Source organism: Trachypithecus francoisi, unplaced genomic scaffold (genome assembly GCF_009764315.1).
Source record: "Trachypithecus francoisi isolate TF-2019V2 unplaced genomic scaffold, Tfra_2.0 Lachesis_group3, whole genome shotgun sequence".
NCBI classification, from domain to species: domain Eukaryota; kingdom Metazoa; phylum Chordata; class Mammalia; order Primates; family Cercopithecidae; genus Trachypithecus; species Trachypithecus francoisi.
In genome coordinates this window covers 132,258,939-132,285,865 of record NW_022681468.1, presented here as the reverse complement: position 1 = coordinate 132,285,865, position 26,927 = coordinate 132,258,939, and the positions used below count along the sequence as shown (strand labels likewise).

Genomic DNA, 26,927 nt, shown 5'->3' with positions numbered 1-26,927 from the left:
CAGAAAAGCGAGGAAGCTTCCCAGGTGATTCTAATATGCAGCAAGCTAAGACTATTTCTTTAAGCATTACTCTCTTCTATAGCTTTCTTGGAAATGCAGACACTCCTGGGACAGTGTTGCCGAAAGGACCCTTGGGCCTTGTGGGATGAAGGGCAGGGTGGTGGTAGGGCAGGACGGGAGAGTCCTCACACTCCCAAGTCACACTGGTATCTTTGTGTGCCTTCATCCACCTGTGTTTTCTTTCTGGATCTTGGCGTTTGGGGCACATTGTGTGCCTGATACAGAACACAGCCACAGAGAGCAGGAATGTTTTGTATGCCTCTGAGCTAAGAATGGTTTTTACAGGGGCCTGCAAAACCTAAATATTTACTGTCTGGCTCTCTACAGAAAAAGTTTGCCCCACCCTGATGTAGATAACTGGGCTGCAAGTTCAGGGCCACAGCAGAGCCAAGAGGTCTAATCTAGATGGAGCATGCTCCGTTCCGCATGCAGCCTGCTGCAGGCTCCTGGGATTTGCTATTTGTGCTGAGCAGAGTCTGGGGTCTGTTCCCCACAGCCACACTTACAAGGGCCCCACCTTTTGTCATTAAGGGGAGCTGGGCAGGGACCCACAGTCACAAAGTGGAACAGGCCTGAGAGAAATGTAAATACACTCGGCTAATTTCCTCAGGGAAATCCATCTCTGTAAACTGTTTAGCAAACCCGTGTCACCTCCCTGAGTCATCTTCTCCACCCCGTTTTTATTTGAGAGGATATTTTTCCCCTGGGTGAGCTCAGCTGCCCGAAGTTGAGAGCGTGATGATACTGGATCTGCAGAGTACCCCCTAAGTGAGACCCAGGCCATCCGTCTCCACAAAAGGGTCAGAAACGAGGCCCAAGGGGACCCATGTCTCTGGGGCACTGATGGAGCGCCCCCAGGGGCCCTGAGTTGCCAAAAAGGGTTTTGTTGTGCTTTTTCTTGTGGAGGAAACCTGAATGCTACCTGTCCCTTCCTTGCTATCCTTCCCAGGGGGGCTGGTTTCAAGAAAGTGCAAGGCACTCCAGGGAGTTTCAGGTATATTCTTACTTTGTTTTAGTTCAACCTAAAAAAACTACAAAACCCAACGCTGAGCGAGTGCCCATCATGTGTTGATACTATGCTAAGCACGGTAGGGGCTATAAAAGTGGTGATGGTACAAAGCTTGCTTGATCACCCCCCCTGTGTTTTCCCTTCCATCCATTTTGTAGTGCATGGAACACAGGAGGCACTGAAAATGACCAGTTGGATTATTGAATGAACTCAGATTTGAATGTTAATCTCTTCCTCCAAAGATTTGAATGGCTCCTTATTGTCTTCTGACTAGAGCCAGTGCTTCTCTATCATGCATTTGTAGATTGATAGCTCAGCCCCTACCTATTTGTTCATTTTCCTGTCCTACCCAGGCTTAGGTTCTTATTCTTGGAACTTGCCAGCTTCTGTGCGTTTGGCACAGACTGGAACGCCTTACCTGATAGCTGTTGTTGTTATGATGGTGGGTTCTCCAAACCTCACTGACCTGAAAAGTTCTTCCTGTCCTTCTATACCCAGCTCAAATGGTATCCCGAGGGACTTTCCCTTGTACTCCCACCTCCCATTAAGATTAGTGTTCTTCTTCCTATATTCCCGTGATAATAAACAATGCTTACAGAGTGCTTAATGTGTGCCAGAAATTGTCGTAAGCTCTTTACACACATTAGCTAATTTAATCCTCACAACTTTCCTAACAGGGTGCAGTATTGTTAGCTCTGTTTTACAACTAGGGTAATGGAAGTACTGAAGACTAAGTGGCTTTCCAAAGGTCTCAAAGCTAGTAGGTGTCAGAACCAATATTGGAAGCCAGGAAGTGCATTTTCACTGTGCTTTAACCACAAAGCTATCCTGTCTCTCTACACCTTGTATTGGTTATTCCAAGCGTTCTTGATTGCCTTGTTTGGGTATATTTCTAGATTATGTACTCCTTGGGGGCACAGCTATTTTTTTTTTGCCATCGTGGTACCCTCATAGTCCCTAAAAAGTATTTCAGAAGTAGTGGGTGCTCAGTAACTGAGTAATAAAGTACGCTGAGTCCAGCTTCCTGCTTTGATCCCCTGGAAGAGACCCTTGCCCCCAGGGACAGCTGGTCAGGTAGCAGTGGTGTTCAGGGTAGGATGCAGTTCTTCGCATTGTTCGTAACACAAGCCCTGAACCAGCTGCTTTGGGAACCCCTGGGAATAAAGTGCCCTACCTGCCCTTCAGGCACTGCCAAGCCTGCGGCAGCTCTGGAGATTGTGTATCTGAGTTTCAGGAGACCATGGAGATCAGCCTCGTAAAATGCTCCGAGGTAAGGAATGTTGCCCTGATGTAACTCAGGGGGAGATTTTCTCATGGGGAGATTGCTGAAAGTGAATGAATGGAGGGAGGTAGACTGTACTCAGTCAACTTTATGGGTGGTTCAGGGGTTACTATCCTTAGTGCTTCTGTTAGGGATTCAGCGTACCTTTTAGACCTTTAGAATGTGCCCCTTGCCGCTGCTGAAGCAGTCCTGTGGAAGGATTAGTCTCTTTCTGGATCTGTCTCTTTCTGACGTATTTTCTCCCAGTCTTTATTATTACTATTACTACTATTAATATTTTAATAAAAATTTTACATATACTTAACATTGTTGCCACCAACACAGAAATCTGTTTCCTTAAGAATATTTTCCCCCTACATCTACACAAGTTATCAGGGACTATTTAAAAAATAAAAATAGGATTATTCTTAATGTTTTGTTCTGCAACTTTCTTTTTTCCCCATGACCATACATTTGGCTGTCTTGTAAGGAATATGTGTAATCCCATTCTAAGCTGGGTTTAAATTGCTCCTGAACAGCCAGTCCATCAGTGGGTCAGTATTTATTAAAGAAAAACCAGCTGTGCTCCTTAATGTTTTGATAAAGCACCTCTGTTGACAAGAGTAAACTTTAAACAGGGTGCTGCAGTAGCCTCAAGCACCTGCTGCAACTGCCAAGTGTCTTTGAAGTCATATGTTTTATTTTACAAGTTCATTTTATTTTATGCATTCTGTTTACCTTGTGGCTTTGTATACCTCAGGGTATTGCTCAGTGTGAGAGCCTCATATAAGGGTTGCCCAGCCCATCATAGGAAGCGTGTTGAGGAATATAGATGGGCAGATGAACAATGGGGAGGGACCATCTCACTTCGGAGTGATTGGACCCATGGGGTCCCCTTTCTGAAAATTATGACCGTTAAGGACTACCCCTCTAAAATAATCAACCAACCAAAAGTCATCACTTACAGTGTTAATGTCTCTGATTCATTGACCAAATTGTTATTTTCATGGAGACAGGGCTGTGAGGCTAAGCAGGTCTGTTTCATTTTGAAGCATATAGTATGATGATAACATCTAGATAATAGTAAAAATATCTGGCTGTGTGCAGTGGCTCATGCCTGTAATCCCAACACATTTGGAGGCCGAGACAGGAGGATTGCTTGAGCCCAGGAGTCTGAGACCCACGTGGGCAACATAGTAAGACTCTTTGTCTACCAAAATAAAAAATTAGCCAGGCATGGTGATGCATGCCTGTGGTCTCAGCTATTTGCGGGGCTGAGGTTGGAGAATCACTTGAGCTCAGGAAACTGAGGCTGCAGTGCTATGATTGCACCACTGCACTCCAGCCTGGGCAACAGAGCAAGACCCAGTCTCAAAATAAATAAATAATCAAGTCAAAATAAAAATATCTAATATTCATAGAGGCTTACTATTTGACACTCTCCTTTTATCCCATTTTACTCTTGAGATTCAGAGAGATTAAGTAACTTTCCCATAGACACACAGATAGTAGATGTTGGTGCCTGTGTATGTGTGTGTGTGTGTGTGTGTGTGCATAGGATATATGTACATGTGTGCACACTTGTGTGTGTGTGTGTGTGTGTATGGGATGTGGTGCAGCAGAAAAGAACTTCCTTTTCCTTGCAGAATTATGCATGGACTAGACCCAGCCTAACAGGAGATTGTTGAGCACCACAGGTTTGGACTGTCTATATGGTCTGAGTTACACTTTGATGCTTGTGCAAATGGTTGAAACCAGTCTGAGGGGCCTGGAGCCAGAGGGTTGCCTTTCTCTGGAGAGAGTCAAGATTCCCATCAGTGCTGTTGCCTATCAGGAAAGAGAGTTACCTGGTAGTATGGCTTGGTTTCTTTTTGGCCAACATGACTGACAGTGAGCTTTGAAGGTTGCTTGCAAAGTTGGCTGCACAAGAGACAATGATAACCGTGGGGGTCAGGCCACATCTGATTCCGGGGTCCCCTGGGGGATGATGCTTGCCAAGAGGAGGATGAGGATGCAGAGGGAGCTTGAAACCAAGTCATGTGATTTAAAGAACTGGGGTTGTTTCGTCCAGAAGAAAGGAGGTTCAAGGGACAGGAAGACTGTCTAGAGAAAGGGGAATTATTTTGTAGTCCAAGGACAACCCTGGGTCCATTAGGTAGAAATTCTGGTGTAAGCTCAGATCAGGAAGTTAGAGGTGCCTGGTAGCAAAGTGCAATGCCTCGGAGGGCGGCAGTGGTATATGTGGAAGTGCTAACATGGGTCCCAAACCTGGGATCCCTAACTTGTTCATGGAAAATGAACAGGCTGGTGCCACCTGTCAGGTACATTTTTGGGTGTTGGGTTTCTTCATAGGTGAGCAGGTTGAACTCAAGAGGTGTTTGACGTTCCCTGTAGCTCCGGGCTTCTAGGCTGCAGGTTAGTTTTGCTCAGAGGCCACCCTGTGGACCAGTGCAGATCTGTGACCCTGCCAACCAGACTGGGGCGGGGGTGGAAAGGGTTTGTTTGCTAGGGCTGCCGTGAAAACTACCACAACGCCAGTGGCTTAAACAACAGAAATTTCTTGTCTCACAGTTCTGGAGGTTAGTGGCCCAAAATTAAGATGTTGGCAAGGTTGGTTTCTTCTGAGTCTATGAAGGAACTGTCTGTTCCAGGCCCTTCTCCTTGGCTGTTGACAGGTCATCTTAATGTTTATATGACGTTCACCCTGTATGTGTGTCTGTCCCCAAATTTTGCACTCTTATAAGGACACCAGTCATTTTGATTTAGGGCCACCCTTATGATCTCATTTTTACTTGATTACCTCTGTAAAGACCCTGTCTCCGAATAAGGTCACATTCTGAGATGGCAGGAAAGTGGTTAGGACTTCAATGGATGAATTTTAGGGAGATGCAATTCAATCTATACTAGGTCGCAAACAGCACTCCCATGAATCGAACCCATATGGCATTTCAGGCATGTGATGGGGGCCATGAGTATAAGAGCTAAGAATGTAAGCCCCAGAGACTGCCTGGGTTCAAATCTCAGTTCTGCCATTTCCCAGCCATGTAACCCTTCAGAGGCTTAGCTTACTCATCTGCAAAGTGGGGCAGGTAAGAGAATCTATTACCATAGGTTTGTGGTGAGGGTTAAATGAATAAATACCTGTAAAGCACTTTGAAGGTTCCTGTACATGGTTAGCTATTGTGATTATTACTGTTATTGTCCCCTTGTACTACAGATTATAGTAGTCCATTTTTCGCGCGGTTGAGTAGGAATATGACTTTGCTCCTAGTCACCCTTTGTCAACAGAATATGATAAATCACACAAGTTGTAGCTTCTCTCCCTGAATGGTGTAATGCTTTTTTATTTTTAACAGAAATGGTACAACTTAGACTTTAAAAAATCATTTAGGAACCTTTATGCAATATTTCAGTGAACTTTGTTGGCAACCTTTAATAAACTGACATGAGGATCTCAGTGACTAGTGACAAATATGCTGGTATAGCTAATTAAGGGGTCAGATATCTTACCAACTCATAAGCATTACATTTTCTTCTCCTATGCCTTTCCAGCTACCTGTCTTACTTTTAGTCTGTATTAAGCAAACAGGGACAGCTTTTTAAAAACTTTTAATTGTAGCAACGTACTTGTGAGATTTACCATTTTGACCCTTTTTAAGTGTATAGTTTAGTAGCATTAAGTGCATCCACACTGTTGTGCAAATGGCACCACCATCTATCTCTAGGATTTTTTTCATCTTTCCAAACTGGGATTCCATGCCTGTTAAATACTAACTTTCCCTGTATTTTTACCCGCTGGCCACCACGGTTCCACTTTCTGTCTGTATGATTTTGATTACTCCTGGTACCTCATCTAAGTAGAATCATACAGTATTTGTTTTTTGCCACTGGCTTATTTCACTTAGCAAAGTGTCTTCAAGGTTTATCCATGTTGTAGCATGTGTCAGAATTTCCTTCCTTTTTAATATTGGGTAATATTCCATTGTATGTATAAATCATATTTTGTTCATCTGTCAGTGGACATTTGGGTTGCTCCCACCTTTTGGCTATTGTGAATAATGCTGCTATGAACATGGGTATGTGGACTTTTTTGAAAAAAAGTTGTGATTAAACATGTACATGCATATTATAGAAAAATTAAATATATAGGCAAGTAGAAAGCACCCTCCCATCCCAATAGAGATATCCGCTGTGCATATTTTGGCTTCTGTCCCTCTAGCTATATTTTTGCCTATACTTGTGAAATGAGATCATTCTATACATATTGTTATGGAACCTGAGCCATTGGTAAAGAAACGTTTGAAATGGATCAAGTGATGTGGTAGTTTCCTTCTCTGAGCCCCAGGGTGGTGGTTACCTGTGCTGTACCAAGCTGGCCTGGTACTGTGAAGATAAGGCTGGCCTTATCTCCTGTATGGCTCCTGCATGATCAGGGCAATGATCCCCATTGTAAGTAGGGGAAACAGGCTGTGAGAAGCCCAAGGTCATCTGGCTCTTTCTGCCCCAAATGCTGACTCCTAACTGGCCTCTCCTTTCCCTCTCTTCTAGGCAAATGTTTGCAGACTACGGCTGACCGTACCTCCTGAGAGTCCAGTTCCTGAGCAAAGTGAAAAGAAGATTGAGAGAAAAGAGCAGGTAAGGTATCTCTGAGGCAAAGCCCTGAAAATTCCAGTCTCTACCCTTAACCCACTCTCCCATCTCCTAACCAGGCCATTCCCAGAGGCTGAGTGTTTGCGCCTCTGTTGAGGAGAAGACCCTCTCAACCTTCCCACCTCATCTCCCGTCTTCCCAGAAGACAGAGAGCTCTCCCCATCTGGCTCTGCCAGCGACGTGCCCTGCTCTTGTTTCTTGGTGAACACTGTGGCTTTGTGTTGCCTTGAAGCTGCAGGGACACTGGCCTTAGTGACAGGTGCTATGGCAGGGAATGTGGGTTTTTCTGAAACAGCCCAATCCAGTTGCGTCAAAGGGCCTATTGTGAGCAGCTGGCGGGGCTGGAGCCTTTCTTAGCAGCTTGAAGCAGCAGCCGGGGGCCCTGCTCCCGCAGAAGAGAGGAAGGCCTGGCAGGCAGCATGGTGCGGCGAAAGGGCACTTTCTTGGCTGGGGGTAGGAGGCATTCCGCAAACGTTTTTGTGCCGGCTCCCGTGCTAAGTCCTGAGGCCAAGAAGATAAGTATGTCCTTGCCTTGGAGGAATTTGCAGTTTTCTGGGTGAGACAATGATGATACGATATTTCAGGTGTTAGGATCCATCCCTGTCAGACGGAATCTGGGAACACAGAGAAGGAAATAACGGACTGCTTAGGAGGTGACAGTGAAGTAGGAGGCTTGAAGGATAAAGAGCAGGTCCTGCTGACCTCTAGGCCTGTGGTCCTGGCCAACCCATTTTACTCATTCATAATTATGGGGCACCTACTGCATTCCAGGCACTGTTCTAGACAGTAGGAGTATAGTAGTGAACAAAGCAGTCAACCAAATCTGTCATCCATGGAACTTACATTCTAGTGGGACAAGAAGGAAAGTAAAAAAATAATTAAGTACATTTTATAGAGGTTAGGAGGTGGTAAGTGCTGATGGAGACAAAGTAAAAGAAAGGGATGGGGTGCCAGGAAGTAGGCAGTATTTTTTCTTGTGCATGTATTTTATATGATTATAAAATAAAATAAAATGATACGATATAAATGTCATAAATGGAGTCATGACATAGTGACCTCTTGAAATACAAGCCTTGCTTTGGGGTTAACCATGAATGTGGTCAACTATAAAAAAGAAAGCTTCTCATTGACAGCGAAGTGTTTGATACTGTCCCTAAGTTTACCGTAGGCCTTTGTCTGTCCTTGCCGTCTCCTCCCCACTTTCTACCAAGGACAGAGAGCTCCTGTGCTGATGCAAGTGATGAATGCCAGGGAAAGGAAGTAGGGAAGAAAGGAAAATGAAGTTCTGACTAGAGAAAGTGAGAAGAAGTAAAATTGCTGATCTGCCTACAAAGAGTGGATGAGTTCCACTAAAAAGATCCAGAAAAACAGCTAGTTCTGCAGCAGGGAAAAAATAAGGGGGATATGGGACCTCTGGAAAATAAGGTGCCACTCAGAGACAAATGGGGTCCTAGTTCCTAGGGAAGGACTAGCAGCCTGTTTGAATGGGCTTTCACTGGCCAAAAATGGGAACAACTGGAGCATCAAACAGAATAATGACAGTCGTGGGTTATAACACAATGAATATTTTTAAAATCCTTATGTTTATAGTAATAATTGGAGAAGAGGAGTAGAGGCGCAAGATGAGAGGATAAAAAAGGGAAGCCTCCTTTTTTTGATAGAACACTAGCTAATCAGTTCAGAAAATCTGTTTTGTAACCTCCAGGTATACTCATCAATAGATGCAAAAATAAGTTAGTGAAAGATTATTGTAGGATACTCTCAAAGTATCACCCCAACGGATTACTGATTCTAAAGGGACAGTACCTTCACAGTGGAGTAGGCAGGCAGCCAGCATTTCAACTGAGTGATTCAAACTAGCTTCACCAATAGTGGGACGAGCTGATGTTACATGACTTCTGAGGTGATTCAGCTAAGAGGTGCCCAACATCACATACGTAATATTCATGCCAAACTTGTTTAACTGAATCTAATAATAAGGAAACAGAAAACCAGAATTTGGGACATTCTACAAAACAATTGGCCTGAATCCCTCAATAAATTCAATGTTATTTTTAAAATAGATGAGAATTTGTTGCAGATAACAGACTAAAGAGACCTAACATTAAATGTAATGAGTGAACCTGGATTAGATCTTGGCCAAATAAATAAATAAATAAATAAAATCCTATAAAATATATGCTGGGATGGCTATACAATTTTGTATATGCACTATGTATTACATATTATTAAATAAATGTTACTTTTCTTGTGATAATGGTACTATGGTAATGTAGCTGAGTGGCTCTTTCAGCTTCTGTGTAACTTCGAACATTCTCCAAAGACAAAGTTTGGGAGTAAAAGTCCTAAACAGAGAGTGGAAGTGGTCAGGCTTCAGCTGCTGCACACCTGCTGATGAACAGGATTGAGTGGGGACATCTGTCACTAGGCAGTGTCCCCTTCTGTCCTCACTGCTCCTCTCCCTGCCTATCCCTTTTAGAGCTGATGACTTGGTCCAAGACATGGGCCTGGGCTGTGTCCAGGTGCTCAGAGCTGCTTAGAACACTTTTTGAAGAAGTGGCCTAAGCTGGAGTGAGTGACAGGACAAGGGCCTGGTGGCTGTGCCTGTTGGTACAGATGGTAGAGGACTGGGGAATATAGTCTTTTGGAGTTAGACCCAAGCTTCATGCCTTGGGAGATGTTTGTGAAAGTTTTCTGAGTGCCAAAACTGGGGTATTAGGTGCTGGAGGACCCTGGAGGGTCTGTAACCACTGAAGAAGAATCAAGTGATCCCACAGAAGGAGCCTCATGTGTTTAGCTGTGTTGAGTGGAGTCAACAAATTGTATGCCAGTTTGCCTGTTTGTCTTGAATAGTGCTTTGCAAACTTGTCAATAGGACCCTCTTTGAAAAAAAATCAAAATGTTTTACTGAACCCTCATATGCAAACCAAGCAAAAGTGGTGCTAATGGGGGCCCGAGTCCTCCCAGTCTCCCTTTACCCCTCAGCCCCCAGACACCCTCCTGTGGATACTTGAGAACTCCAAGGCCCTGAGGAGCACAGGACAGGCACTGCTGGGATAGCCTATGCACCAGGATACTTCTTACACCAGGTGGACCAGGCATGCAGTCTGAGTGCCTATGTGTGACACATTGGTGACTCATTGCAGAAGAACTGGGGTAGAGGGGAGGAGGGTGGGGCTGTTGTTTCCCTAGGGATGAAGTCCTTGGGTGGTGTCTGCCCTTGAAGTTTCTAGGGGTAACTGGGAGGTTGCTCTGAGTGATTTCATCACCATGTCCTGGCCAGGTTCCTGGCATGAGTCACTGAGGGCCAGGGCCATGCACCAGCAAGGAGACTCTGTAGGGGCCACTTCCTTGGATGTGGTTTCAACATGGCTTCCCCTCCTTGGAACCCATGGAATTGCAAGATGCCAAAACTCTGGATGACCCTACCTGGTCACATGACTTTGGTTCCTTTGAAGAGGGGTTGTCTGTGTGCAAAGGCCAGGGGATTGGAGCTGGCTCAGATATGTGAATAGAAAGTTGTAAATGGCCCGATTGACTTCTGTTGAAGTGAGACTTCTTAAGGATTTCCAGGGTCCTGTTAGAGCTGCAAATGACGAGGGCAGTCTGGGCCTTCCTCAGACTTTCACACTGTTGTGGGAGGTGTTTAATATTGCAGGAATGCCACAGTGTCATGGGACAGCTGACCATGCATAGAGGCTCCTGCCATTTGGGCCATTCTTTCATCTGCTGTTCTCCAGTCATTGGAGAGAGGAATTACTCCCAATGTAGGTGTGTTGTGGATGGCATATTTTGCCCATTTACACAAAGGTGTATTTGGAGGCTGTTGGATGCAATTACAACAGGGTCAGCAGCTTCTGATGGAGTCAAGGGTTTGTGGGGGTGTATTTGGAGGTTTCCTACCCCTAAGGCAGATCCCCTGGCTGCCTGTTCCTTTTAGTCCTTCAGGAGACATCAACTGCCCCGAGACTGCTTTCTGCTGACCACAGATGAGCTCCCAAATGCACAGCTTCCTCATCCTTAAAGTAGACACAACGATGTCTGGTTTCAAAGAGTAAATGAGCTAATATATACAAAATACCCACCACAGTGTCTGGTTTGTCATATGGATTAAAGAGGTAATGACTAAACGCTGAATCTCTTCCCTTTGAATGCCAAACTCAGTGGCCCTGGGTCTTTGTTTTTACCCCCTTAGACCTTCTGGAGTTATTCTCCTGCCTGAAGCTGCCTGTCCTGCCTCTCCTCCTTCCTGACTTTATTTTCCACACACATAGCATCTCTTCCCTCCTCTTAACCCTTGCTGAGGCCCTAGCCGTGCTTGGAGTCCCTTCCCTGCCATGTCTCAGTTTATCCAAGTCTTCCCTGTCCTTCAAGGCTCAGCTAAAGGCCCAGTTCCCTTCTGGTAACTTCCCTGACTTCCATGTGCTGTGGTCACTCTTCCCTTAACCTACAGGACACCCAGGCTTCCCCTTTCATTTGGCACCTAGCCATGTACTGCTAAGAACTCCACGTAGGCATACATATATATTTTTTGCAAAATTTGTGTATAACATATATGTAGGCACATACACACAGAGAAATTAGGTTGAGTCTTTTTATTCTCTCTTCCCAAAACCTAGGTCTCTGCCTTGCACATAGTAGGTGCTTAATGAATGCTTGTTGATTATGATGGTTGAATTTTATATTAGCTTCCTAGGGCTGCCACAACAAAGCATGAAAAATGAGATGGCTTCAGTAACCAAATGTATTCTGTCACAGTTCTGGAGTTCAGACGTCTGGGATCAAGGTGCTGGTGGTGCCCCCTCTGAAGGCTCTAGCGGGAGAGTTCTTCTTTGCCTCTTCCAGCTGCTGGTAGCTCTTGGTGATCCTTGCCTTGTGGCAGTATTACTCCAATCTTCACATGACATTTTCATGTTTCTGTGTTCAGATTTTCCCCTTTTTACAGGGACATCAATAGGGCCCAGTCTAATGGCTTTATCTTAACTTGACCTGCTCTCCATATAAAGTCAAATTCCTGGGTACTGGGGGTTAGGACTCCAGCATATCTTTTTGGGGGACGCTATTCAACCCATAACTAGGTTCTTTGAGGAAATCACCTTGAATGATACTAACAACTCAGATGAATTAGCCGTGGGCTTTTATTCGAATATTGAACATTAAAAATCATTAATATGGGAGGGTGCTGATTAGTTTATGGGCACAAATTACATGTTGAGAAATTGATAAATGTAGAACATAAGGTTTATAAACATGCCAACATTCAAATTAAAATTGGTAATAAATAGTTTTGAAATTAAGTACCTATTGTTTTCAAAAAACTCTATGAATTTATGTATCCATATTCTTATCCATAGTCATGCGCAACAGATTCCTATGTGTATATGCAGGGACACACACACATACACACACACACACACACACAGAGACAGAACCCACACCAGCTATTGCAGACTTAGCATATTGAATCAGAGCCTCACTGCACAGTTGAATTTTAGGGAATCTGATTTGAGTTGCTTCTGAGTCTTTATGATGGTAAAGTCCTGTGCGAATAGATAAAATAGCTTGAGGCAGATACTGTTTTAAATAGCTATTGACATCCCCACTTTGGAGGTGTCCTTCAGTGACCTGTTGTTTTTAAAGAATCTGTTTTCTCTCTAGACCTTTGAGAACGCTGAGTGAGAGAGAGCAGATGCATGTGTATGGATGTAGAGTTGGGAATTTTCATAACCCAATAAAATGTTGAAAAGGAGGAAGTCTTTGCCAGTAGGTTTTATAGTCTTCTTTCCTTTAAAAGCCTTGGATGAATAAGCCTGCTGAGTTCTCGTCCTTGGTCCAGTGACTGTTTATACAACCTCGCAGGCTGTTGCCAAGTGAGCGAGTGTGCTGCCATGATTCAGAGCTTCAGGTGGGGGCCGGGCTGCCTTTGTGACAACACACCAGGGACTCTGCGTGCCCCTCAGAGATAACAGCCCCTGGAGGATGGGGAGAGACCTAGGGTTTGAGTCGCGGCTTCTTCATGAACCCCTGTGGTGGTTGGGCCAGTAGGTTATCTCTAGGGGTCTTCATTGCTTCTTCTAGCAAATAGAAGTGTTAGTCTAGAGCCAATGTTTTTCCACACATTCCTTTATTCACGTTGGTAAATGTGGAAGTGCTCTTAGTAAAGCAGTCAAGGTGCAGCGGGTGGAGCTGAAATAAGATCAGGGCTATGTTGGCTGCCTCTAGCAGGCCACCAACTCTTCACCTGACAACCTTGACAGACACGGAGGAGGAGCTGGGAATAGTGTCTGAAAACCCACTGGACTATACAACTCTTTCCCATTTTTTCTAACCTTCTGAGACTTTGTGATTCACTCCCCATGAAAAGAAACCAAGGACTGTTTGGGGGTGACTATTACGCTGTCAGAGTCAGTTTGACAACTGTGATGAGAACAGCAAAAAGACCAAGAAGAGGGTAGACAGACAGACAGACTCATTCAGATAGACATGTAGAGTTGAGTAGGAACCCAGATACTAAAAACTCACACCACTGATACTAGAAACTCCCGGTATCTACTAGTATGCTATCAGCACACTAGGTGTTTTGTGTATTTTATTCCGTGTATTCCTTAGACTGCCCACTGAAATTGGTGGTATGATCCCCATTTTGCTGTTAAGGACCCTGAAGCTCTTTAAAGTACAGAAAATAACTTTCTTAGGGGCACACAGCTAGTAGACAGTGGATTTGCAATTCCAGCTCAGGTCTGTGACGGGCCGTGTTGCCATGGGAATATTGACTTGCATGCTTTCTCCTATCAGAGAAACTCTGTTCGGGATATTTACATTGTATCAGTCAATGTTACCTAAAGTGTGTACTATACCCATGGGTTCCAGAAAAGCAGTTCCTGATTTTTTTTTTCTCCCATGTATTCTTCCCTTTTCTGCTGGGGTTATTAGGCCTAAGCAACTACTGTCTGCATTGAAGCTGTACACTAGCTGCACACTAGTCTGCATCGAAGCCGTACACTAGCTGTACACTAGCACTCCTGTCAGGGTGCTATCATTACAAATGCCACTCTCTTTGGGACTTGGCTAGAAGCTTTCCTTTTCCTTCTCATCTTAAGCTTTGAAAGTGATCTTTTCTCCTGAGTTTACTGAGGAAGTGAGCACTATTCAGTCTTTGAGACTGTCAGAATTAACTAAATTAGTTTTATTTTTTAGAAACAGGGTCTCACTATGTCATCCAGGCTGGAGCGCAGTGGCTGTTCCAGGTGCAATCATAGCACACGATTGCCTTGAACACCTGGGCTCGAGTATTCCTCCTATCTCAGCCTCTCAGGTAGCTGGGACTACAAGCATACACCACTATGCCTGGTCAAGTATTTGATAAGCCGAAGGTTTCAGTTTTTCTGAGAATACGGGGCTGCCCGTTTCTCCCTATTTCTTTCCCAGGCTCTGGAAAGGCCCTTCAGGCTCAGAGGTGATGTTCATTTTTGTCCAAGAAAGCAAAACAGTGTCAAGTATGAGTAATGACCTGGGCCAAATAATTTGCTGAGATAGATACACAGGTTGGACAAGCCAGAGCACATTCCTGAAGTGCCAGCCTCTGCCTGCAAGATGGGCAGGGAACCCAGTGGCTCTGTGCTCAGCAGTCCTGGGTTAGCTGCTGCCCTCTGGCTGGAGAAAAGAAGTCTGAAGTCAGAAGTTTTAGAAATAACTTGGCTTCCAGTCTGGAAGTCACACGAGTCACGTTATGGCCCTTCTCAAATCATATTGGCAGCCAGGATGTGTGACCAGCTGCCCATCCTGGCCGGTGGGGCGGGGGACTGGCTGTGTTAGTCTGCTATTGTCAGTTTGATGTAAGTTGAGCGGCATTTCTGCTCTTATTTCCCCTAAGAACCCTGATTGACCAAGGGATTTTCTTGTGTTGCACCGATTAATCCTCAGTGTCAAAGATGACTATACTCCAAATATTCCATCTTTCTTTTTCCCTTCAAAATGTATTTATGAAGCGTCTGTTTATCCTGGGTACCAGAGATAGAGCAGTGAATAAGGCAGATGTAGTCCCTGCCTTTGTGGAGCTTGTTGCATTGTAGGATCCTATATTCTCATTTAAGATTTGGACAATATCGTTGGCCTTGTTAACCCAGACTCTTCGATGGCCAGTAAATCCCTTAGGAGAGGAATTTAGGCTGAGTTAGTTTTCTGTAGCTGCTCTTTCTTTCTAAGGCACTGGCTACCAGATGTATCTTTAGGGAGGCCAGCCATAGTATGGGTAGATTTTAAGCTGTGAACACTCATGGGGAACAGCTTAATCCAGAGATTTTGTGTATGTGTTGAGAGTATGGAATGTCCTTTCAGTCAATTTTCCTTCTTTGTAATAACTTTCTTTTTATTCTACGCATTTATTTGGCCTTTTATTTTCTTTTGTTTTTTGAGACAGAGTCTCACTCTGTTGCCCAGGCTGGAGTGCAGTGGCGTGATCTCAGCTCACTGCAAGCCCACCTCCCGGGTTCATGCCATTCTCCTGCCTCAGCCTCCAGAGTAGCTGGGACTACAGGTGCCCGCCACCTCGCCTGGCCAATTTTTTTTGTATTTTTAGTGGAGATGGGGTTTCACTGTGTTAGCCAGGATGGTCTTGATCTCCTAACCTCGTGATTCACCCACCTCGGCCTCCCAAAGTGCTGGGATTATAGGCATGAGCCACCGTGCCCGGCCAGCCCTTTTATTTTCAAGCAGATTTTGTCTAGTATTGTTCCATGCCCAGGAGGCTTTTAATACGTCTAGAGTACATTTTTTAAAATTTGATTTTTTAATACCAAGTAGAATTATAAGGAGGCTTTTGATTTTTAATTTAAATTAAATTTAATTTAATTTTCTTGAGATAGGGTCTTGCTCTGTCGCCCAGGCTGGAGTGTAGTGGTGTGATCACGGCTTACTGTAGCCTCAACCTCCTGGGCTCAAGCAATCTTCCCACCTTAGCCTCCCAAATAGCTGGGACTACAGGCACACACCACCACATCCAGCTAATTTTTGCATTTTTTGCAGAGATGGATTTTCACCATGTTGCCCAGGCTGGTCTCAAAACGCTTGGGCTCAAGCAATCTGCCTGCCTTGGCTTCCCAAAGTGCTGGGATTATAAGTATGAGCCACTGTGCCTGGCCATAAGGAGGTTTTAAAAAACTTAATTTTGGAGAGTTTCAAACATACAAAATGAGACTGGATCGTATAATGAGTCACTGGCCCTTTCCCCAGCACCACCTACCTCAATACATGGCCAGTCCTGCCTCATCTGCATCCATGCTGTATAAGGAAATAAATATACATCATCTGTATCTCAGCATGTTTCTCTAAAAGAGCCTGTTTCTTAATATCATCATAATGCTCTTCTGCCTAAAACGTAATACTTTTCTTATTGGGAGGTATTTTAAAGGATACAAGAGGAGAGAAATTTAGCCCCAAACATCTTGCGCAGCATATCAGCTTTTTCTTTTTTTCCTGTGTTCAGTTTTTGACCAAAAGCATGCTGACATTTTATAAAAATGATAGCCATCTCTGCTCCTAGCAGCTTTTCTGGGTATACATGTTGTGACTGGGGTAAACATCAACTAACTGTCTATTCCTCCATCTAAGAAGAATAACAGGTATTCACTTCATTTGGACCATATTTATGTACCCTGAGTAATTCCCAGACCTCTCTCAACTTCTAAAGTTCCCTATTCATTCAGCAAATAGTTATTGAGAGACCATTGCATGTCAGTCACTGTTAGATCTGGGAATTATGGTGGAAAAGAAGACAAACTGGGCCCTGGACTTGCTGGAATTTACAGTTGATAGGGAAGCAGGCCTTCCCCACACAAGGATACTGACATATCCCAACAGTCGCTGGGCTGCAGCTGTGGCGAGTGTTGTGGGGAAGCGCTGTGAGAGTGGATCGAGAAGACCTCAGGGGTCCGAAGGGTCAGGGAAGGCGTTCTTGATTCTTGAGGAAGCAACATTTCAGCCCAGCAGTGCAGATCGAGGGAACAGCACGTGTGATTACCTTGAAACAAGAAGGAGGTTTGCTCCTAAAGGAACAGAAGGGAGACAGTGAGGCAGGTGTGGGGTTGGGGATGGGCGGGGGATGTGGAAAGAGCCCCCCACCCTGGGGCTGCCTCTTCCAAATGGCCCTGAGACCTGAAGGCAGGCTCTTGGCTTCCCTACTACTGGAGACCCTGGGATACCACATGGAGACGTGAGTTCCAGTTGCTCTCCTGACTGTAGCACTGTAGTGAAAAAAGAGCTCCAATTTGGAAAGACATAGGCAGGCACTTGCAGGCTGTTACCCTGGAAGAAGAGAAGTCATACTATTTACACAGTAGGGTCACTGTGAGGATTAAAGAAAATATTATATATTATATATATAATATATGTATGTTACGTTATATATAATATGTTATATAACATATATGTTACAATGTATGTTATATGTTATATATAATAAATCACCTGACAACAAATTTCTTCCCCCTCCTCTTTCTTCAGTAACGTTCTTCTTCACTTTTCCTGTCAGGGCCCATCAGCTCCTTGGGCTGCCTCAGGAGTCCTCTCCCCTGGCATGGAGAGGACTCCATCTCCACTGTGGGTAGAGTCCTGGGGCCATGCCCTTCCCGGGGCCCTTTTATTTAGACTCTGACATTTACACAAATGATCAATTCAAACATAATGCTTTTTTCTTTTTGCCAAAAAACATTCAAAGTCCACAAAAGAACATGAAGGAAAAAGTGAAATCTCATTTTCCTGAGGAAACTGTCGTCAGAGATCTGGATTCCATCTTTCTAGAAGTTTTACATACACAAGCACACAGTCTTAAGAAACAAAAATTTGAAATTTATGATTTTCACTCAGTGTATCTTGATCTCTTTCTGTGTGTACAACTTTGAGACCTGGGCTGCTCAGGAGTGTTCTACAGACCTCATTATTCCTGGCATTGCTTGTGTTTTCCCCGCTCCATGGCTGCCTCATCTCCCTGCCTAGGCCAGGGGCAGGATCCTCTGTGTCCAGCCCTCTGAGTTTTCCTGCAAGCCAGTTCACCTCTGAAAGCCTCTGCTTTGCAGAGATGCGTTTCACCAAAGCTCTGTGTTGTAATCGGCTTGTTTTTGAGGAACTGCGTGGAGTCTGTGACTGAACGATCTTGCTTTTATTTCCTGGTATTTGGGGAATTTCATTAGAGCTTTTCCTCTTCCTGGTTATGTGTCCGGTAAACTGGGGATAACTTAATGCCAGCTTGTGACTCTGCTGCAAACTATTTAACAGCTCAGTTACCCAAACTTAAGCACAAATGTCAGGGTAGCATTGGTGCTTTTGGGACCCAGCTGTAAGGGACTCAGGGGGAAGCGTTTACCAGAAGCAAGTACAAGGAATCACAGCCCCTTGCATCCATCTCTTTCCAAGTGTGGGAAGAAGGGCGAGAAGCAATGGTTATTATATTGTCTTACTTTTTAAAAAGCTTACATTGAAACGAAGCAAAACAAAACAAAAAACAAGCAAGACAGAAAGGTATAAAGAAAATGGCAAAAGTCCATCCTGATCTCTAGCTCCCCCATGCCACCCAAGTTTCCCTCCTTAGAGACCTGGAAGATTCATCATCATCACGTAGCTTTCTAGACCTTTCTTTGATTTTGCAAACTTTGAATGAATGGGATCATAAAGTACTTACTGTTCTGCCACAATGAATGATTTCCAAATGCAAATTAAAGTTTTGTGTGTTAAAAAATATTTTGTGGGCCAGGTGCGGTGGCTCATGTTTGTAATCCCAGCACTTTGGGAGGCCAAAGCAGGCAGATCACTTGAGATCAGGAATTTGAGACCAATCTGGTCAAGATGGTGAAACCTTGTCTCTACTAAAAATATAAAAATTGGCCGGGTGCAGTGGCTTACGCCTGTAATCCCAGCACTTTGTGGGGCTGAGGTGGGTGGATCACAAGGTCAAGAGATCAAGACCATCCTGGCCAACACGGTGAAACCCCGTCTCTACTGAAAATACAAAAATTAGTTGGGCATGGTGGCACATGCCTGTAGTCCCAGCTGCGCAGGAGGCTGAGACAGGAGAATTGGTTGAACCCAGGAGGCGGAAGTTGCAGTGAGCCGAGATTGCGCCACTGCACTCCAGCCTGGCAACAGAGTGAGACTCTGTCTCAAAAGCAAACAAACAAAGTACAAAAATTAGCTAGTGTGGTGGTACACACTTGTAATTCCAGCTACTTGGAAGACTGCGGCAGGAGAATCACTTGAACCTGGGAGGTGGAGGTTGCAGTGAGCCAAGATCACGCCACTACACTCCAGCCTGGGTGACAGAGTGAGACTCCGTCTCAAAAAAAAGCATTTTTTTTTCTTTTAATACATGGCAAGAATCTCTGCGTAAAGGCAGTTGAAAAGTTAGCAGGAGAGCAGAATTACCCTTATGGAATTTGGGTTTCTGTGCTGTGGAATTGTCGAGGGCCCTGGGTCCACCCCAGGGAAAATTGAGAGAAGACCAGTTTGTCTGAAGTCTCAGTTCTTGATCTTGGATTTTTTCTTACTTCTGTCCCTTCCATGTTGTGAAGGCCCCTACTCTGTCCCCCTGCGTCTAAACATAACCTGCGGTATGAGGAGGTACTTAATGTCAGACAGAATCACAGAGCCAGGCTTGAATGTAGATGTGTGTCTATAAGCAAGTTGCCTAACCTCTTTGAACTTCAGTTTTCTCAGCTATGAAGTGGAAAGTTCAGAAAGGACAATTGCTGTGTCACAGAGTGGTTGCGAACATTAAATGTGCTTAGGAATATTTCTACTTATAGTAGGTGCTCAACAAATCTTAATATACCCCTTTCCTGCTTGCTAAGCCTTCATTCTATAAAAGCGTGTTAAGGCTTGGAGATGTTACTGTTTCTCAAGGGTATTTGCATTTCAACAATGACCAAAACTTTAACTGAAGGAATTAAGAACCAGCCAACGGGACTGGGAGGATCCTTTTGGGCTGCAGTCGCACCACCTCTTCCTGGCTTTTCAGAAATATTTCATGAATGGTCACAACAGGTTATGTACTAACACTACCCCCTTTTCTCAGAACTTGGCCCCAGGACCAGCCCTACCCTCAGAGGACAGTTTGGCTGCTAGATGACCGCCAGCCTCAACCTTGTGCGTTGTAGGCCATGTATTTAGTGATGAGGTTGGAGTCATAAGGAGAAGCTGGGATAAGGGGAAAGACAGCATTATTAAGAGCATGAGGTTTCAAATGCTTGTTCTTATTACTAGGACAACACAAGTCCATCTGGTATCTTTGTGGGAATTACACCTAGGTGAGTGGACGGGCCCTTACAGACATTAGCAAAGGGTGCTCTTCCTCCGGGATAAATGCAGCCCAAGCCTATGCCAAATCAACTTGGTGAACAGAGACAAGGTGGGATTTTTGCTCCCTCCATCTCCACTGCCAGGCAATGAGTGCTGGACACAATTTGCATAATCATACACGATGCAATTATTACATAGTGTATGATTATACACTATGTAATGTATAATCATAGTGGGCCCATTATTACAACTGTTTGCGTGAGGCTTAAAGAGTCATTATTCTTTTTCTCTTTTCCTACTTTCTTTTAGCATCTTGACCTGAGCAATGGAGAACCTACCAGGAAACTTCCTCAGGGTGTTGTTTATGGTGTGGTGCGAAGATCAGATCAAAATCAGCAGAAAGAAATGGTGGTGTATGGATGGTCCACGAGTCAGCTGAAAGAAGAGATGAACTACATCAAAGATGTGAGCCATTTAAGAGTTTTTGCCCCCATCTGTTTTCTTTTTGTAGCATGCAAGAGGATGGAGTTGGAAGCATTGAAGTGAATGTAATAAGGTATTTTGAAAGAATTCTTAATGTCATCATTTTGGCTGGAAATGTTTCTGTGTATCTTCATGGTAATGTTTAAGTACAGATGTAAATCTGCAAGGAAGGAAAGATTGAACTCCTGCTGGATGGATGTTACTAGGTAAGTATACTTAGGAGAGAAGATGGCTTCCTCCTTCCATGTAGGGTTTGGAGGCTCTTGAGTGGTTTTTCTTTATTACACTTAACAGTCCCAAATCCATCCCTGGCAAAAGGAATAGGAAGACTGTGGCTGATTTAGACCAATCAGTTGGGTTGAAACAAATGCTAGGAAGTCAACCACAATAGACTTTGTCCAACCAAGTCAATCAATGCCCTTCACTTCCTTGTATTTAATAGTTTATTTCCTATCTTTTAAATTACATGTTCTTTTGAGAAAATTTGGGAAATATGAAGAAGAAAATAAAATCACTCATAATCTCACCATTCAACCAGAGCAACTGTTAACATTTTGGAGTATTTTCTTCTCTCTTTCTCTCTCTTTTTCTCTCTTCATTTTTTTTCATTCCATCCTTTGTTCCCCTAGATTGACTGATTCCCCTCTTGACCAAACCACCCAGCTTATATGGAAGAGGAGATGGGCTGCTCTGACACTGATGGGCTCACATTATAGACCAGTGGCTTAGAAAGTGCTTATAAGAGGCAGCGTGGGGCCAGGGACTCACCCAGGCCTGTGAGCTCGCAGTCCTTGCTTCGAGCTCCAGCTCTGTGTCTGGCCCAACAAGTCACTTTTACTCTTCAGTCCTCAGGTTGAGATTGTGGGGGTTGACTGGGCTTTGGTACCTAAGGTTAAAAACACAGCTCTGTGAGCCCTATTTTATTTTGTGGGTTTTCAGATAAGATGCAAACTCATGATGTCTTAGCTTTTGTGTGAGTTTTTAAAAGGAACATTTGTTGAATTTAAAAAATAGTAAATGCTTAGCAGAAAGTATGAGGAAAAGCCAGAAAAATTGACATGCACATACATAATGTATATGACAGCCACCAACCTCAAACTCCTAGTTAACCCAGCTTTCAAACATAATTTAAAAACTTTATTTTATTATATATTTTTGAGACAAGGTCTCACTCTGTCATTTAGGCTGGAGTGCAGTGGTACAATCACAGCTTACTGCAGCTTCTACCTCCCCAGCCTCAAGTGATCCTCTTGCCTCAGCTTCCCAAGCAGCTGGGACTGCAGGTGCGTGCCACTAGCCCCAGATAATTTTTTGTAGAGTCGGGATTTTGCCACGATGCCCAGGCTGGTCTCAAACTCCTGGACTCCAGTGAACCTCTCACCTCAGCTTCCCAAAGTGCTGGGATTACAGGTGTAAGCCACTGTGCCCAGCCTCCAGACATAATGTTTAACCATTTAGAATATTCAATTCCTGAATTTCCTGTTAAGAATAGCTCAGACATTTTAACTTTCTTGTATTTTTTTCTCAAGGAAATACATAGACCTTCCTCATTTAAATGCTCCAGAGGCATGGCTCCTCTCTTAGTAACCTTCTAAACAGAGTCCTGAGTCCCAGATTGCCCAAGACAAAGACAGGAGATGTTAGTTAATCCTGAGTCGTGGATGACTTGTGCCAAAGTCAAATGACCTGGAATTACCACCCTCCACTGTGATCTGCAATTTAAAACTAACTTTCAGGTCCCTCCTGCCACAGGTGGCTTCGGTATCATCCCTGGCCTGGTCGTTGCAGTATTTGCCTTTAGCTCAAGATTCCACCCACTCAGCACTGGGAGCAGCGCAAGAGCCAGCTCAGGGCCACACGTGAAAGCCGTTCTGCCTGCCTAGAATGAAAAGTTGTACTTTTAACCTCATTTTCCCAAAATGTTTGTAGTTAATGGCAAGAAAGTAGACTCTATTTTTAGAATTCATATCAAGAAGTCTTGGGGTCTTGACTTTCCTTTCCACCAAATCTCCACCAATATCCAGTAACCCCTAATAAACATGCTGTCTAATTTAAAACAATGTGCTTCAAAATTAAGCCTTCCAATACTATGTCCTAAACACTTCCATTTTAACCAAACTCCTGCCCTTAGGCCCTTCCTAAAAGAGAAATTCTGGAGTGTGCTGGAGAAAACTCCCTTGAGACTTCCTGCCGTATTTGAGGATTCTTGAGTGTTTTCCCCATCCTAGGGACACCAGAAGAAGAGAGGAGACAGGGACTGTTTGTAAGGTCTTTTGTTGTGTTTTTAAAGTTTCTGAGGTCCTGCTAGGCCTCTGAAAGTAGTACTGTAGAGAAACTTGAACAGCGTTTGTGTAAACAAGTGTTTTGGGGATCACTTGAACTTTTGTTATGTTTACTGCCTTGTGAGTTATTGGTGATTTTTGAGGAACTGACTTTCCAATTTATGGGCTCTCCAGGGTTCATATTTTACTTCCTTCCATTCCAGATATTTAATTGCTCTTTGGCAGTCAGAGCAGAGAGAGGGAAAATTAGAGGTTGCTTTTTGGTCTCTTTGGTCCTCTTAGCCATGAGTCTGTTAAAACACATTCTACTTGTAAAAATATGGATGGGAAAAGGGCAAAACCTTGCCCAAATGTAATTTGAGGGTGATAGGTGAATTTCAACAAACTATTTTTTCTTCAGAGTTCATTTGGCTAATTAATATTTATTATTATATTTATGTGTAATTACATAGAAATATATGTAATTAATATATCATATTAACATATTTAATATATTCTATATTAATACATGCCTATGTATTTTATTATGTATATTTATATACATAATAAAATAATACATATAAATTATTTGGATAATTTCTACCTAGTTTCTAACTAATTGTTGGGGGTGACCTCCCTTAGTTTCCTGTCTTGTTCTTAAGAGTATTTTTATGTGGGTTCCTTCTTTCTTTAGAGTTTCTTAAAAGTTTTGGAAAGCTTGTATGAAAATGTTATAGCTTTATCTCTAACTAGTATCTCTGTGGGCTACAGGTGAGAGCCACTTTGGAAAAAGTGAGAAAGCGAATGTATGGAGACTATGGCGAGATGAGGCAGAAGATTCGACAGCTCACCCAGGAACTGTCAGTAAGTCATTATCTCAGTTGCTTGGAGATAGGGAGGCATGGCAGAGCTCAGAGTGGTCTCTCAGTTGCTAGTGTCTAAAGATATTAGAGTATCTAGTGTTCTTTATCAATAGAATTATATTTTAAATAAACTGAGGAAATTTTGTCACAGAATGAAATATATTACCTAAAGGGACATTTTTGTGGCAAGAATAATCTTCTTCATGTTCAAAGCATTCCCACCAAAGTCAGGAGCAAAACAAGGAAGCCAACTATCACTATTATTATTTAACATTGTTCTTGACATACTAGCCAAACAAGGGAAATAAACATATAGGTTTAAAAATGGCACAGATAGATGGAAAACTATCACTGTTTACAAACCATATGACTGTATACCTGGAAAGCCCAAGTGAACATGCGCTGATGAAAGAAAAACTACTATGAACAAATAAGGAATTCGTTATTTGTAGCAGGGTATAACATTTTATATACACACACACACAGAGGATATAGAATTAATATATACAAACATGTTTCAATGTACAAAAAATTTCCAAAATATCAACAGAAAAATACCACATACCTAGGAGTCAACTATAATAAGTGGAAAGAAACACCATGTGCTTAGAAAGGAGGACTCAGCATCATAAGATCCACGTTACTGTACCAATTTGATATGACCCAGTAAAAAGACCAACAGGTTTTGTTTTTTTATAAGTGGAGTAGGTGATTCTAAGGTTTATATAGAAAATAAATAAAAAGAGTTGCGAAAATAATGAGAAAAAAGAGCAATGAGAGGGAGTAGCCTTATTAAATGTTGAAAGAAAGTGAAAAAGCCTCAGAGAGTGAAACAGTATCGCAGTGGCACATAAATAGACAAACATCAATTAAAAATACTCCAGAAATGTACCCCAATATGTGATAAATGTAGCATCTCAAAAAACGAAGGAAAATGGACTAGTCAATATGTGCTATTAGGAAAACTTACGTGCTGTTGGAAGTCTTATACCTGGATAAATTCCAAATGTATCGAAGATTTAAATGTGAAAAATAAAATCCAAAAGTGCTAGAAGAAAAATATGTGTGAATTCATTTATACCCTTGGGGTAAGGGAATGCCTTTTCTTATTATGACATAAAATTTCAAAACCATGAAAGGAAAGGCTGATAACTTTGACAACTTTAAAATGAGAAACTCCTGCTGGTAAAAATGTCAAAGTCAAATGACCGGGAAAAATTATTTGTCCTTCATGTCATAGATAATAGGCTCATTTTCTGAATATTGAAAGATCCCCCATGAATCAAGAAGAGAAAGGCTACAACTCATAAAAACAGATGAAAGATTTGTAACAGGTAATTATACTAAAGGAAAGATGGAGAGCTCTTATGTGTATGACAGGATGCTCTGCCTCACCTCATTGTAAGAGAAATGCAGGTTAAAACCATCCCATGATATAATTTTTATCTATTAGACCCGCCAAAGTGCAAGAGGCGGGCAGGACATTGTTCACAGGCCTATGGGCAAACAAGCGGGTTGCTGATGAAAATGCAATTTGCTCTTACTCTTATAGAGAACAATTCAGCATTATCGATCAAAATTACGGATGCTTAGATCCTTTGACCCAGCAATTCTATTCCTCTCACATATGAGGAAAGACGTAAGGATAGACTTATTTATCGCAGCATTGTTTGTAACAGTAAAATAATTGGAAGCCTAAATGTCTATCAAGAAGGGGAAAGTGGCCAGGCACGGTGGCTCGTGCTTATGATCCCAGCACTTTGGGAGGCCAAGGCAGGTGGATCATTTGAGGTCAGGAGTTCGAGACCAGCCTGGCCAACATGGTGAAACCCTGTCTCTACCAAAAATACAAAAATTAGCCGAGCATGGTGGTGCAGGTAGTAATCCTAGCTCCTCGGTAGGCTGAGGCAAGAGAATCGCTTGAGCCTGGGAAGTGGAGGTTGCAGTGAGCCGAGATTGTGCCATTGCACTCCAGTCTGGGTGACAGAGTGAGACCCTGTTTCAAAAAAAAAAAAAAAAGGGGGGGGGGAAGTAAGATAAATTATGTATCTCTACAACAGAATATATGCAGTTGTTAAAAAAAAAAAAAAAAAAAAAAGCAAGTAAGCCCTTGAAGAGGAGATACAGAGAGATGTAGATGGTGAAAAAAAGCAAGATGCAAGAAAATATGTAGGAAAAATTTGCTACCATTTGTATAAAACAGGAAGAGAAGATAAACATATCAGGATTGTTCTGTGTGTGCACAAAAAGTTACTAAAAGGATAATCCAGAAAGTAACGAACTACTGTTTCTAATTGGGAGGCAGGAATGGGTAGGTGGTAACTGAGCAGGGTGGTAATTTTTTATAAAAATATAAAAGTAACTTTATACTTTTTAAATGTTTGCACCGTGTGAGCGTATTACCTACTCAAAAATTTAAGAAAAATAACCTTCCTCTAGTTTAGCCAAGCTAATGCTTGTGGACATTTAAAAAAATTTGTTATTAATAATCTCAAAGATAAAAGTCCCTGTCTATATGACATACCTTCCGTAAGAGTTAATATCTGTGGGGAAGAAGGGCAGTTATAACAGTCATGCATTAGAGTTCAATTTATGGCTGGGCTGTGAGATTAAGTGCTTAAGTAACACCTACTACCTTGATGATAGGAGTGGAGCTATGTAAGTGTATCCACCCAGCTCATTCCCACTGGCATGTGGGAGGACATTTGTGAAATTCTCACCTGCTTATGGAAAGTCATTCTGCCATGACTGTCAGACACCAATGACTGTCATCAAAGCCAAAGAATTGGATTTGCAATAGATGTGTAAACAAGACTCTGCTCCTTGCTTTCCATCACCATCTCCTACACACCCTCATTTTCTCATGCTAGAATTGTCCCAGAAACCGTGTCTCTCTGCCTGCAGGTCTCCTCCTTCTCCAAGCCATCCTACATATTAGCCAGATTAAGATTGCTAAATGATTGCTGTTGAAACACACTTCTGAACACAAAGCTGCCACATGCTCCTGGGCCTGGTCTGCTGCTTCAATTCTGTCTCCACTCTCCAGGGTGCAC

General features: G+C 43.1%; 1 protein-coding gene across 2 annotated transcripts in view; it reads left to right on the top strand.

Annotated features, from left to right (window-relative positions):
- The window catches only part of MYZAP (myocardial zonula adherens protein), a 93,955-nt gene that overhangs the window by 5,693 nt on the left and 61,335 nt on the right, over positions 1–26,927 (top strand). For both annotated transcript variants that reach the window (XM_033189977.1, XM_033189978.1), the window contains exons 2-4: positions 6,879–6,965; positions 20,577–20,732; positions 23,783–23,875. In XM_033189977.1, coding sequence (XP_033045868.1) covers positions 6,879–6,965; positions 20,577–20,732; positions 23,783–23,875 — 336 coding nt within the window. The remainder of the gene's footprint in view (positions 1–6,878; positions 6,966–20,576; positions 20,733–23,782; positions 23,876–26,927) is intronic.